This window comes from Balaenoptera acutorostrata, chromosome 7, assembly GCF_949987535.1.
Source record: "Balaenoptera acutorostrata chromosome 7, mBalAcu1.1, whole genome shotgun sequence".
In the NCBI taxonomy this organism is placed as follows: domain Eukaryota; kingdom Metazoa; phylum Chordata; class Mammalia; order Artiodactyla; family Balaenopteridae; genus Balaenoptera; species Balaenoptera acutorostrata.
The window spans coordinates 11,788,232-11,802,444 of NC_080070.1; the positions used below are offsets into that span (position 1 = coordinate 11,788,232).

At 38.7% G+C, this 14,213-nt stretch overlaps 2 protein-coding genes across 2 annotated transcripts in view; both read right to left on the minus strand.

The window, feature by feature from the left end:
* The window catches only part of LOC103014113 (olfactory receptor 6B1), an 86,154-nt gene that overhangs the window by 48,272 nt on the left and 23,669 nt on the right, over positions 1 to 14,213 (minus strand). The window lies entirely within an intron of this gene.
* On the minus strand, positions 1,422 to 2,375 carry LOC103014390 (olfactory receptor-like protein OLF3). The gene has a single exon (XM_007184669.2). It carries the CDS (start codon positions 2,373 to 2,375, stop codon positions 1,422 to 1,424), a length of 954 nt encoding a protein of 317 aa, XP_007184731.2.

Genomic DNA, 14,213 nt, shown 5'->3' on the forward strand with positions numbered 1-14,213 from the left:
CCTGCCTGTACTCTCAGCCATGGGTACTCCATCTTATTTCACAGAGAAAATAGGTGCCGGTGGAAACCCTTCAACTTCTGATCACCAACGCCCAAACGCAAATCAACCAAAAACCAATCAACTGACTTAATAATGAGACCAGAAAAAAAGAAGAGTCCCTCTTTTATACTCCTTGAAGAGAGTGAGAGGACCCACTATTACCATATTTTTTGTCTCCTTCCCTTACCTATCCCTTGTTTAATTATTTCTTTCCCCTCTTTTACCTTATTTAGGTTTATCCTCAGAGACAAGGTACACTCACAGACAATGCCAGCTCACAAGATTTACAGAGATTAAGTAGGGTTTTGGTGTCTGTGTGTGTGTGTGTGTGTGTGTGTGTGTGTGTGTGTGTGTGTGTGACGGGGAGGGGAATACAAGAAGGCCTTTAATGTGGAGACTTGAGAATAACATCTGCAGAGCAGACTGACCTATCCTGATAACACAAAATCAAAGCTGTACTATCTTCCACTGGCTTCTCCAAGAAAACTGCTTTTCTTAGATTAACTATGTCTTAACATTGTATTCATTTATTTCCTTGTTTATTTGCTTATTTTTTTCCCAAGATTTCAGAGAAAAGAAAGGTTTGCTGAATTTTCAGAAATTACAATTTTACCTTTTGAATGGTACCCAATATACATGCAATAGTTTTCTTATTAAATTATTCATATGCTAATTAGCAGTAACTGAATCTCATATTTTTCTTAAATAATGTCATTGTGTACAAACAACCCTTGATTATATCCTTCTCACGGTAAAATATGAATTTGGTTGATGCTTCTCCTCTCACTTATTTCCATTACTCACACAGAGTCTGTATATCCACATGCAGTAGGTCATGCACAAAAACATCTTAATCAGCGCTGATAGCAACGCCCTCCTTAGGATACTGACTCACACAATTAATGAACGTGACTATATACGCCACACAATATTTTAAGTGAGTGTTCAAATATGAAAATGCATTTTGTTCCCAATGGAAATACAATAACCTCCTTAAAATGTGGTTGAATAAAATCAGTGTTCCAAGGTAAGATCCAAGAATGGGTCAATGATTACAACAATTTTTCATGCTGCTATCAAAAACAATAAATGATATTTTCCTCAAATACTCTGAGGCCGTATGAATGGATACTGAGTGGTTAACAGTGGGAAGTTCTATTACAGCAGGGCTTAATTTCTCTGAACATGCTGTTGTGACATAAAAACACCCTTACATCCCACACCCCAACCCACTCACTCAGCCTCCTACCCAGTATCACAAGTACACATTTCGTCATCTCCTTCCTGGTTGCCAGGGCAATGCAGTTACAATGCTTCATATCTCAGTTGGGTGGGAAAGCATACAAGTAAAGCTCTTTTCTCTAAGTGATGCTCATGATTCATCAAGTTGCCAGTTTTGACGTTAATCCAGATAATTGCCCTAGTAGTTTCTGAAAGGCCCCCTTCACCTCCTTATTCCTCAGACTGTAAATCATGGGGTTCAGCATGGGTGTCAAAATGGCATAGAAGAGAGAGATCAACTTCTCCTGAAGGACAGAAGGGCTGGAGCGTGGTTGGATGTAAGTGAAAATGGCCATGCCATAGCACAGTACAACTACTGCGAGGTGAGAGGCACAGGTGTGGAAGGCTTTCTTTCTCCCCTCTGTGGACTGGATCTTTAGGATGGCGGAGATGATCTGGATGTAGGACAAGAGAACCAAGCAGAAAGGTGTCATCAGCAGAACAATACTAGAAACCATGATTGCGATCTCACTGGAGGAGGTGTCCACACAGGCCAGCCTGACCACAGCTAGGAGTTCGCAGGATATGTGATCAATATACTTGTTCATACACATGGGCAACTGAAAGGTGATGGTGGTCTGCATGAGAGAGTTGACAGAGGCACTGACCCAGGATGTGATGGCCAACCTAGCACAGAGCCCTCCATGCATGATGACCAAGTATCTCAGGGGGTCACACACAGCCACATAGCGGTCATAGGCCATCACTGCCAGGAGAACAAACTCAATCCCACCCAGGCCCAGGGAGAAAAATAACTGGGCTGCACAGCTCACATATGGGATTCCTTTATGTTCTGCAATTAAATGCACCAGCATCTGAGGGACAATGCTTGTGGCATAAGAGGCATCAACAAGGGAGAGGTTGGTGAGAAAGAAATACATGGGAGTGTGGAGTCGGCTGTCCAGTCTGATCACAAGAACAATGAGGAAGTTCCCCAGCACTGTCACCAGGTACATAACCAAGAACAGGACAAAGAGAGCGACCCGAGTGTCCCAGTCACTGGACAGGCCGAGGAGGATGAATTCTCTCACCAAAGTCTGGTTATCTGCTCCCATTTTAAAATGTGAGGATTATTAATCTGCAGAGAGAGTCAGAAATAACAGAATCTACTGAATCACAGAACCATAAAAATAACTTTTATCAATACAAACTATATACAATTGGCCACCCTTAGTCAGATGTTTCACATCACTCATGGGCTAAGATGACAGGCTTCACCCTGATATTCATTGTATCCATTCTGCATCAGAGAACAGGACAGCACCTTCATAAGGACTTGATGTTGTCCCTGGGAGGCCCAATTAAAGCCTGAAGATAATGCATTACAATTATAGGAGCTCCACATCTTTACCAACTTGCCTAAGTTTCTAGGGCAAGGAAAGGATGGTAGATAACAATGGCAGGTAAACTGATAAACAGTGAAGAAAAGCTTGGTGGGAAAGTTACAAAAACTACCTTAAATATGTCAACTAGATCCATCATGATGAAATGTATAAATCTATTATAAAAGGAAATACTGAAAAGAGGCAGGGGCTTGTGAGAAGATCTGGAATCAGAGAATCTAGGTTTGAAAACTGATTTTATTTACCAGTTATGTGATGTGGGTACATATGAAACAGATAATATTATACAACTCACAAGTACATTTAAGCTCACATGTAGGTAACTTATGGAGAAAGTACTCTGTGAACTGTTACTTGTAGCAGTACTGTAGTTGTATGGGTATTAGTAGTCATATGATCTCTGCCTTGGCGTAAATAAAGTAGCAAACATGATTTTCTCATGCAACCCCACCCCCAACAATTCAGTCATAAATAATATCGGAGGCAATTTTTAATAGAACTGAGGGCTTAGGAGTTGCTGGGTCACTTTGAGGACCTGGGGACCATTTGTCTTTCTGATAGCCTTGGGTCTCTTTAGCCTCAGTGAGATACAGTGGGGTAGATGACTGTAATTGTACCTTGTTCTTTTCATTTTTCTCCTTTCAACTTGCTGCTGTTAAAAATCTACCCTTTTATATGGGCTCAAAATTAAGGAAATGAGAGTGTGAATGCTTGACTTTTTATTTACAAGAGAGAAAGGGAAGCAAATGTTTAAATACCTTTCTTAATTGTCGAAGGCAGAGGAGGTATGAATTCATGTAGATGTACAGAGGAATCGAGTTGACTTTTTGCTTTCTTTCACCCAGAAAGTGCTTTTTCAGTAGAACTGTATGTTATAATGTCAATTTTGAATACTAATAAGCCATTTACATTTTAAAAAATAGTTTTATAGGACTCATTCATTATTATTTCTCCATGCCTGCCTAATCACTAACTTTTCTTTTCTTGCAGTGTACAAAATAAAGTACAAAATAAAGGAAAATAGGAGATAAGGCAGTAAGAGGGCTTGAGGGCAGCAACAGAGCTGCTTGTGTCATCCACAAACCCTTAGGGGTTGAGGTAGGGTCTCTGAGCAGAAAAGTGAATATTGTCTATGCTTCAACTCTCTTACCTGTGTGAAAATTAATAAAGGAAAACCCTGAATAAGGGAGGCCTGATAGGGAGTCTCAAGCAGACCATCAATGTAAATTACAGGAAGAATTGTCAATTACAGGCCCCAGGGAAGAATCATCAACAGGAAAGAATCATCAATTACAAACCTCAACAGGAAAAGATAAACACATTGCATCTCTTGTAAGTAACGGACTACCCCAGCAACTCAGCCAGTGAGAAACCGTCATAACCCTGAATTCTCAATTTTCTCCAAAGGACTTTGGTTCAAAACAACCGGTCCCAACATCCTCCTTTTTCTCTATAAGGTTCCTCTCCTTTGTTTGTGGGACTTGCCTATGGCTTTTGCTACAGCTTGCATGTCCTGAATTGCGATTTCTCTTGCAATAAACCCTCTCCCAAATAAACCCATTTTGCTGGCAAAATAATTGTTCCGTTTTTAAGTTGAAAACCTGTTAAAGGACAAAACAAAGCAAGTAGGTCTAGAAATGGCCATATATTTCATGATTCAGATACATAAATTTTCATAAACCTCTTTCGTAATGTCCACAAACCTGATGTCCTCTACTGCTCTATCAAGGTATTTCTACCACCACCCCTCACTTTGCTTTTCTTCAACATGGTCAGGCTGAAATAACATCTACTTGCCTCAAAGAAGGCCTTCAAATATAATTGTAAAACTGCAAGAAAATATTTAACTTAAAAAATCTGTTGGGCTTCCCTGGTGGCGCAGTGGTTGGGAGTCTGCCTGCCAATGCAGGGGACACGGGTTCGAGCCCTGGTCTGGGAAGATCCCACATGCCGCGGAGCAACTGGGCCCGTGAGCTACGGCTGCTGAGCCTGCGTGTCTGGAGCCTGTGCTCCCCAACAAGAGAGGCCGCGATACTGAGAGGCCCGCGCACCGCGATGAAGAGTGGCCCCCGCTTGCCACAACTAGAGAAAGCCCTGGCACAGAAACGAAGACCCAACACAGCCATAAATAAATAAATAAATAAAAATTTAAAAAAAAAAAAAAAGGGAACACTGCATTGACTGCAGTTTAAAAAAAAAAAATCTGTTAACTTTTGTTGAATATATAGCAGATCTGCAGCAGAAAGTAGACATTTCTTTTTCTATTAATTTGGCAAATATCTATAAAGTCTCATCTTGGCTAGATGTTGGTGTTTCAAGGCGAATATTACACTTACCTGTGTTCAAAGACCTACCCCATCCATAGAGGAAATGACACAAAACAGATCATCATCACATCATTTTTTCCCCCTGGTGCATGTGCAAGCCACCTGGAGAACATGCCAGCCAATGACTCACCTGTGCTCCTTTTACTCACCCTGCACATCTCTCTACTACAGCTTGTGCCTCATTACAAACAAGTTACAGTGCCACTTAGTGCAGGTATGAGCTTCGGAATCTAATAGTTTCTGCTTTGAATTCATTCTCTTCCACTTCCTGTAGCAAGCCACTTGGCCTCTCTGAGTCTCATTACTCTTCATCTATATAATGTGGATAATATTGGCCTACTGAAAGGATCATCGGTGAAATTAAGCAGTTGAAGATCCAACATTCCTATACTAATGACTGAATTAGGGCAGACACCCATTATTTGGTGATGACAATTGATCTAACCTTTGATTTCATGCTCTCTCTTTCAGGATCTTATTTCTTCATTTAGTCCATCTCTTTGTCATCCTGGGGTTTCTCCTGCTTCAGATGGACCCCTTTTCCCTCATTATAAAAAATATGCATACCTCTCACCATGGAGAGAGGAATCTTTGCTATTTTTCACTCTAATTATTTCTTTCTTTCACATCCAGAGTTCTCAAATGATTGGTATCCACTTGCTGGGTTTATTTCCTCAAAACATTCTTCATTTAAGCCATGGAAATGTAGTTTTCACCTTCACTAATCCATAGAAACTGTACTCTTAAAGGTCACTCATGGCCTTCTAGGCATCAAACTCAGAAACTTTCATTTCATTTTCATTGCTAACTTTTAACAGCGTTAACTAATTCCTCCTTCCAACTCTCAACTCTATCATTCACTTCTGATCAGATTTTCCTCCAATCTGTTATTCCTCATCTGCATTCTTGGGTAATTTTCCTAAATTCTCCTACCTACCCCAGTACTGTGAGAACTTTGTAAGTTTCTTGCTCACAGTTAATACTCTTCTTTCTATAGTTTTCTTTTCTTGAAGGGTTTTTGGTTTCTAACTAAAGTAATATTATCAACTATATGTAGCTCACCCTCAATTCTACATTTATCTCCTAGACTTCCCTCCAAAGCTCCAGATGCTTTTCCCAACAATTTGAAAAATATTTCATAACTATCTCACGAACATCTCCATTCATCTCCCCACATGCTGTATTCCTTCCTGACTTCTTCATGTCTGACAATGGAACTAAAGTTCTCCCCCTCTTCTAACACATCAGGATTGATTTTTTTCTTCTTCCTCACCACTCCATAGAATAAATCCTCATTTATTTAAGCCTCAAATAAATAAATCTTTGTTTTAATTACATATCTTCCATCTTTCATTTAGTGTTCATTCACACTTACATTTGCCCTCATCAATCCCACTTTATGAAGTGTAATAGCTTCCTTGTAAATTTCCCTGACGTAAGCTCTACCCACTCCACACATCCTACATACTGCCTCCACATTAATCATGCAAAACAAATTTCTTCACATCACTTTCATGCACAAACAGATCTATGATGTCTAAATGTATACAGAATTAAGTTCATCCTGAGCAGAAGAATTCCCACACAATCCACAATCTTGTCCTATTTCTAAATTTTATTATCTGTAGAATTATTATACTATGTTTTACAGCAAAGTATTTTATTAAAATAGCTGAAATATCTTCCATTGATATGCTACCTGATTAATTTTAACCTAAGACTACTATTCATTTTTGAACACCATGGCTTATTTCAAAATTATTAACATCCAAATACACCTTACATCCACACTCACATAGTCCCTTTTGGGACTCACTGTAGATAAAGAAAACAGAAATAACATCAGCATTTGGAAAGCCAAATGAAGGAGAAAACATGTGTTTATCAGATTCTTTTAACACTCCCTGCAGTTAATACTGTCTCCATATTACTTTGGGGTCAGCTCCACTGGAATAGAGCTGGATTTCTACCCTGGCCCAGGGTAGAGAATGGATTAGTGCCTGATAATGTGCTTCATATCTCACTGCTCCTATCAGGAAGCCAGAGCGTGGTCTTCTCAGTCCAAACTAATTTGTAGAATATGTAGCTCTCTCTAAACACGTGTTTTTCATTGAAGTCAAAAAACTAAGAGAAAAATCTGGGAATATTTCTCCATTTGTCTGTGTAAAGAAGACAACAAAAACCTCATGGTGCAGACCTGAGCATACAACTGATCTTCAAAACCGGAGTTAAACGATGACCACAGTTAAGAGGCCAATCTATTTAGCTTTTCCTCCTGTAAAAGTCATTTTGTATTTTCTTCTCAGTATTTATTTTAACTTCGGCTAATTCACCTTTTTTACAGGTTTGTAATGTTCCATTAATAAAAAACAAAATCCTATTTTACATCTTTTGGGTCATATCATGCTCACACTCAACAAATCTCAGATCATACCTCTCCATTTGTTTTGAGCTTTCTTGCCTGCTCAAAAATAAACAACCCATGTTGACTGTTCAAAACACAGAACTGAAGAATGATGTACCCAGGTGGTTCATCTCCTTAGATACGAGCACCATGAAGGAAGGGCATCTTCATGCCTGTGTTTTATGAATTATAGTGGAGATAGGAAAATTACTGTGGCTCTAACGAGTATAGAATACTATGTGACTTAATATTAAAGGTGCCATTGAAATATTCCATAAAAAATTATACCCTTAAAGTACTGTTACTAATGCCTGGAATCTGTTACTTTTATGTTGAGTATTATCCTTGTGGTGAACTGTTTATATATGAAATAATACTAAATGAGGGGGTTAAAATATGAAGTATCTAATCTTATTGTGGATAAGTATGTGAATGACACTAAAACTGCAGGAAAAGTCAGAAGTGAGATATGAACAGTAAGATCAAATTTTATCAGTTAAACTATTACATTTTCAGACCTTACTTATAACTACTGCCATGTGCCTTCTCCCATTACCCAGTAATTATCAGTTATATATATATCAGGACTGAAATGTTCTTCTCTTGACTGAAATAAGAAGTAGGTGAACACATTTCTCACACAACTCCTTTTACATGACAAAATACACCTAAATTTTATCAGTTAAACTATTACATTTTCAGACCTTACTTATAACTACTGCCATGTGCCTTCTCCCATTACCCAGTAATTATCAGTTATATATATATCAGGACTGAAATGTTCTTCTCTCTACTGAAATAAGAAGTAGGTGAACATATTTCTCACACAACTCCTTTTACATGACAAAATACACCTAAATTAAAAGTTAAATTTCAGTCAATTATTACATTTTTTAATAAAAGTAAATCTATTTATTGATTCCATGGGTACTGTTTATTCTCTGGATTATAAAAACTTGATTTAAATTGTAACAAATATAATGTTATTTTCCAACCTATTCTATCTCTATAAATTCAGCCATAATTGTTTTTCCTATTGCTTCAGTCTCCTACTACCTGATAACACTTTTGGCTAAAAATATTCGTCTCCTGAACAGGATGATGAGTGCAAAATTCTGACAACGGTGCTAGCTGATATTAAAACCAGGATTAGTCGTTATCTAGGGGTTTGACGGGGAGGAAGATAAAATTTGGCGTTAGCATGCTCCTGCCCTCCTTTTCTAGGCCTGCCTTCTAACTCTTCATCTATGAGCCAAATAGTTTCATGCCATCTCTCTAATTCTCTACACCAAGGCCTGCCTTCCAGTGGAAATGGCCTGTGCTCTAAAACTGCCCTTTCCTCTTCTTATCTGGTAATTAGGAGTCATGGAGATCAGGCATCTCCAACCACTCTGTTATAATTTACTTAAACTCTGAGCAGAAGATCTCCCAGATGAAAGACCCTTCCATACCAAACCCCCTAGAGCTCTACAGTATGCCTTTCAGGTACAGCCCCAAGCAGGTATGTGGCTTCTCAATTTGCAGAACTCTTTTAGCTTTTTACCACTTCTTCCCCCACTTTCTCTGCCGTAATAGTACTAATAAGGCCTGAAGAACTATGAGCAACTGCTCATCAAGAAAGATTAGAAACTTGACCCACAGACAAAGTCAAACTAATATTGACAGAATTTTCATTATGTTGGTGTCACATAGATAGGATCATTATTGTGGTTCTCCGGAGATGTTTTCAGAAGCTGCTGTTTCCATTTTTAAATCATTTTCTAGTTGAATTAAATTTCCGTTGCTACTCTATGGACAAACACCCCAGAGTACTCCATGAAATTTTGCAAAGATGGAAGTATTCAGGGCTTAACACACGGCTAACTTTTCCACTTGCAACATTCTTACCACATTTTATTTATCCTACCCTGGTGTATTATACATTTAAACCTACCTAACAACATTTTCTATTTCTGTTGGCTGTCTGCTTCAATAAGTCATCTCTATCTCCTCCTACATTAGGAAGAGAGAAGTATTAATTTGAAAAGATTCAGGAAGTATGCACACTATAAAAGTGATCCTGAATATCTCACCTTCCAGAGTTATATTTCAGAATAATAATCTTCCCACTCTTCATGCCAATTCAAAGACTACATAGTTGGACAAAACCTTGGATCAGCTTCAAAAATCCAATCTGAAACACAGTGAGGCTTACGAGTGAGCCTATTACTTCATTATAAAGATAGTGCACTATAGCTAAGGGATAAAAAGCCAAAGTCTTTTTTCCCCTAAAAGTTTGTGCATCATGTTTTGTAACATTCTTGAGTCTTAATCATATTGTGCTTCTTATTAGAGTCCTCTACAGTCTTAGCTGATACAAAGAGAAGTCCTGAATACAGAAGCAGAGCACATGAAGGTAAGTCACACAACCTACAAGTAAGTTTTCTTTTATGCTGATCAAAATAAACCAAACCATACCTTCACACAGTTAAGCTGTCAAAGAAAATGGCTTTAATTTAGAGAAATATTCATTTGATCTGTGGATGAATATATGTATGCTCTGTACATTGAAAGCATTCATCACGGGCAGGAATATTTGCATCACCCTAATGTTTGGAACAGGGAACCCAGGACCACTTGGATGGGTGATTTCTCAAAAACAGTTTTATATCCTCAGAAGGTAATTAGGTTTTCTACTACTGTCTGGACTTGGTTTCCTGGCTTTTCACATAATCAACAATTATAGAGGCCAAGCTTCTCCAATAAGTGCAAACCTGAGATCCTTTGATTATTTGTTATCATGACTTCATTTTGTAAATGCTCGCCTTCTTTATATGTCTTGTTCTATAGGTAAGACTAGGCCATTCTTTTGCAATATAATTCCCTGAGTTCACCATGTGTCCACAGTGCAATCCCTGAAGCTTATAGAGTCACCAACCTTTAAACGAGAGTCAGGAGACCTCAATTCTCATCCCACTTCACATTCTGGGTATCGTACGACTTTGAGTAATCCATTTCATCATCTTACAATTCTATTTTCTAAAACTCAAAGTAAAATCAGAATACTTTGTATACATACTCTTGGGGAAATAATTGAGATAAAAGACTTCATAGCAATTAACAATTTATCTTTTTTGGAAATGTAATATATTCTTACTACATGTTCATGAATATTAAAACCTAACCATCATTTTACAGATCTTGGTTTGTTCCTTAGTGTCTCGCCCAACTATAATGTAGAATTTATCCATACTATCTCCAATTTCTAAATATTAATCATTTTCTACCTCATTCCCTCCATTTCACTATTACTCTTTCTGCCATTACTAAAGTTTGGAATTGAGAACTGTTAGAACAGAAATATACCTAAGCCCCCAGGTTCTGGAAAGCAGAATTACTTCACTACCTTTGCCATACTTATTAAGATGAGAAGATTTCAATGTTCATGTTTCATATCCCTGATCCTCTAATCAGATCAGTTCTATTTCTGCCCCTGTAGAAGCCTGTTTACACACACCCTCTGTGGATACCTGTTAGAGCTCTCACTCACTGATTAGTGCCAGACAAAACAGGCATGTCTCCTTCAGTCTAGGTTTATGTTGATTTCTTTAGAGTACTTCCCCCCAACAAAGTGATGGACCAGAGAAATGAAGGGGCCCACACTCCTTGGTTCCTGTGCTAAGATCACCTGGGACTAGTTTAGATTGTGAGGGAAACTGCTAGGAGAAGGTTCACAGGTGCCCCAGAATTGGCTCAGACACAAACGTAATGAGGTGTAGCAGCGGCTGAATTAGCAATGTGGGCCAACAGATTCCCCTAAGGAGCCTTATGCATTAGAGTGTTAACTGCTGCCTCCACTCCCAGTTCTCAAGGGCAGGGCCTTGATGCTACCCTTCTCCTCCCTGTGCAAGACTATTCTCTCCATCCTCCTCAGACTACAACAATCCACTGAAGCCTTAGGTCATCTGAAAACTCACTGAAGCCAGTTTTCTGAGGTTTTAGGATATTCTCCTACAGCCCAAACTGACTTTAGTGCTCATGCCCCTATTCTAGTGAGCAGTGGCTAGGCCTGCATCCACCTGGTGAAAAACCAATTATCCTCTTCTGCTCAGGATGCCCTTACCTCTCCTGGAGACAGGAGAGGTGTTTTCACTCCCCTGAGATATGTTCCAGGAGTCCACTGGGCTGCTATGAGCACTGCATTTTGGTTTTTTTTTTTCATAAGGGAAGGGGCTGTGTGGTTTCAGTCTATTTATCTCTTGTAAAAATAAAATACAGTGTGTGTGTGTGAAAAAAAAATAAAATTAAATTAAAAAAAGTTAATAAAGTGGACACAGCCCCTTCCCTTATGAGCACTGCATTTTAAACGGACCTGAGTACATTGCTCATGGTAATTGCAACATAAAGACTTAAAACTCCAAATAAAATTTACAACAATAGATTTTTATGGTCTCCAGATAAAAAAAGGAAAAGAGGATGCAAAGTCCTTAACACAGTGTGTTAACATTTTATGCCTCTTCAAATTTTTGGTATTTATGAAAAGATTTAATGTAATTTGGACAGAATGCAGTCACATTATCATTCTCTGATACGTTCCTTAGGCATCATGCACCCTTTAAGTGAACCATGTATCCGTTTACTCTTCTACCAAGTCATATACCCAGTAATCCTTAACACCACCATTACCGTAGCCACTCGTTTACCCAGCTGTCTACAACCATCTCAATATTCACTCACCCATTTGCTCATCTGCTAGTCCAACCACTTACGCATTCCCTCATCCACATGCCAGCTCATCTCTTTACCTAATATCCATTAATTATTTGCCAGATCATTTATACTCACCCAATGTATCATGCTTCTGCTCATCCACTAACACATTCCATCATGTTCCCATGGCTTCTGATATTACAGCACCCAGTGACTGTGACAAAGTTTATGTGATGTCCCAAGCAGTACACAGGGAAAGTAGAGAGGCTCCTCATTCCTCACCTGAATTTCTTAACTCCCACACAATTAACAGATTGGTTGCATATTTTCTCTCAGGAAAGTTGGAAAAATCCCATTACTGTGAGGGTTCTGGTCACAGTATCCAGAAGTCTACATCACTACTGTTCTTTTCCTCTCACCTGCAGACAACAGAGGTGAATTCCCAAATGCCAAGCTTCTCACAAGAATTCACAATCCTCTCAGTCACCCCTGCTCAAAACCTGGGGAAATCTTCCTCCTCATCCAACCTCTATCATTCAGCAAGTTACATCAACTCTTACTTCAAAACATCGGTCACATGGGTCCTTCATTTCCATTATTAATACTGCTGGTCTCTATTATTTTAGCATTTTGTTCCTAAGTGTGACTTAATTCAGTACCTTTCAAAGTGTGATAGACTACACTCTACCCAGACTTGATGAATAAGAAACTATGCAGATGAGGTCCAGCAAATAGTGATTTACGGAGCCCCTCAGGTGTTTCTGATAGAATAAAACACTTTTCAGGTGTTTCTGAGAGAATAAAATTTGAGAACTACTGGAACAATTCACTCTGTGGACCACTGTCACATTAATCTTTCACTACAACACTTTACTATTATACACTTCACAAATATTTGATCTAAAGTTTCCAAGGACTTTAATCCCGTATCTCAACCATCTGAGGGAGAAAAAATTTTAAGTCAACCACAATCTAAGAGTTTCCCTGCTTCTCTCCCATGTGAGACCCCATGATTCTAAAATTCTTGCTGTTCCCCAAACAGGAAATACTCTCTCTTCTACCTAGGAAGTTTATCTCATAGATGTCTACCTAGAAATTGAAATAGTTCCTTCAAGAAGCATTTGTGACAGACACACTAATACATATTATCAATGTGTAGGCTTGGATTTTTAAGAAAAGTATGAACATAAATTATTTGCTCCAAAACTATGCATATAATTTGGTTAAACTGCTTCCAGAAATTCATTTGTTTAACTTGAAATTCCTTAGCTTGAAAATCATTATTTGCTATTGTTATATATTACTGAGCTGTAAATTATCACCCATCTCCCCCACTCTTACTTTATCTGTTAAAAGTCCTTTTAAAAATTGAAAATGTCCAATCTCTGCTGGAGGATGTTTATAGTGGGAAGGCTGTGTCTGTTGTAGGGGGATTGTCTGGGGGGACAGATATAATATTTGGGAACTTTCAGTACTTTCTGCTCACCTTTGCTGTGCATCTAAAAATGCTCTAAAAAAGAGAGTCTACTTAGATAAAATAAAGTAATTGAGCTTGTTCTAGCTTCCATTTAGGTTGTAGAAAGCTGGAAAGAGCATTGGCTCCATCCTAAAACAAGAAAAGTTTTGGTAATCTACAAAATCATAACTATTCTTGAAATCATCAGTAAACTAAGATTGCAGGGCAACCAAATAGCATGAGATCTCGGGAAAGATAAGTACATCCAGAAAGAGATAGGATATGAGCTCTTACTTACCTGGGCCAGAGCATAGAAGGAAAATAGGGCCCCCAAACTAGCCAGTGAGAATTTCTTTAACAAATTGCTAACGTTTAAGTGCGGGGTACTGTAAGTATAAAGTAGCTGAGAGCCATGGCAAAAAGAGGAGTTCCCATCAATTCTCAATATTTTCTCCATAGACTTAGAACAGTCCTCACACGAATATTTGGGGAAAAGCGGAAAACCAAAGAAAGCCTTCTTCCTGGTGCAGGTCTATGTGAAGGCAGCCGCAGCCACTGCTGTGAGCAGAAGAAACTCTCCAACCACCAAATCATCTCCATATGGAACAAAAGCCTGAAGCCACTAGGGGAAGGATAACAGCACCTGTTTTCCTCAGAGACAGCTGAAGATTCAT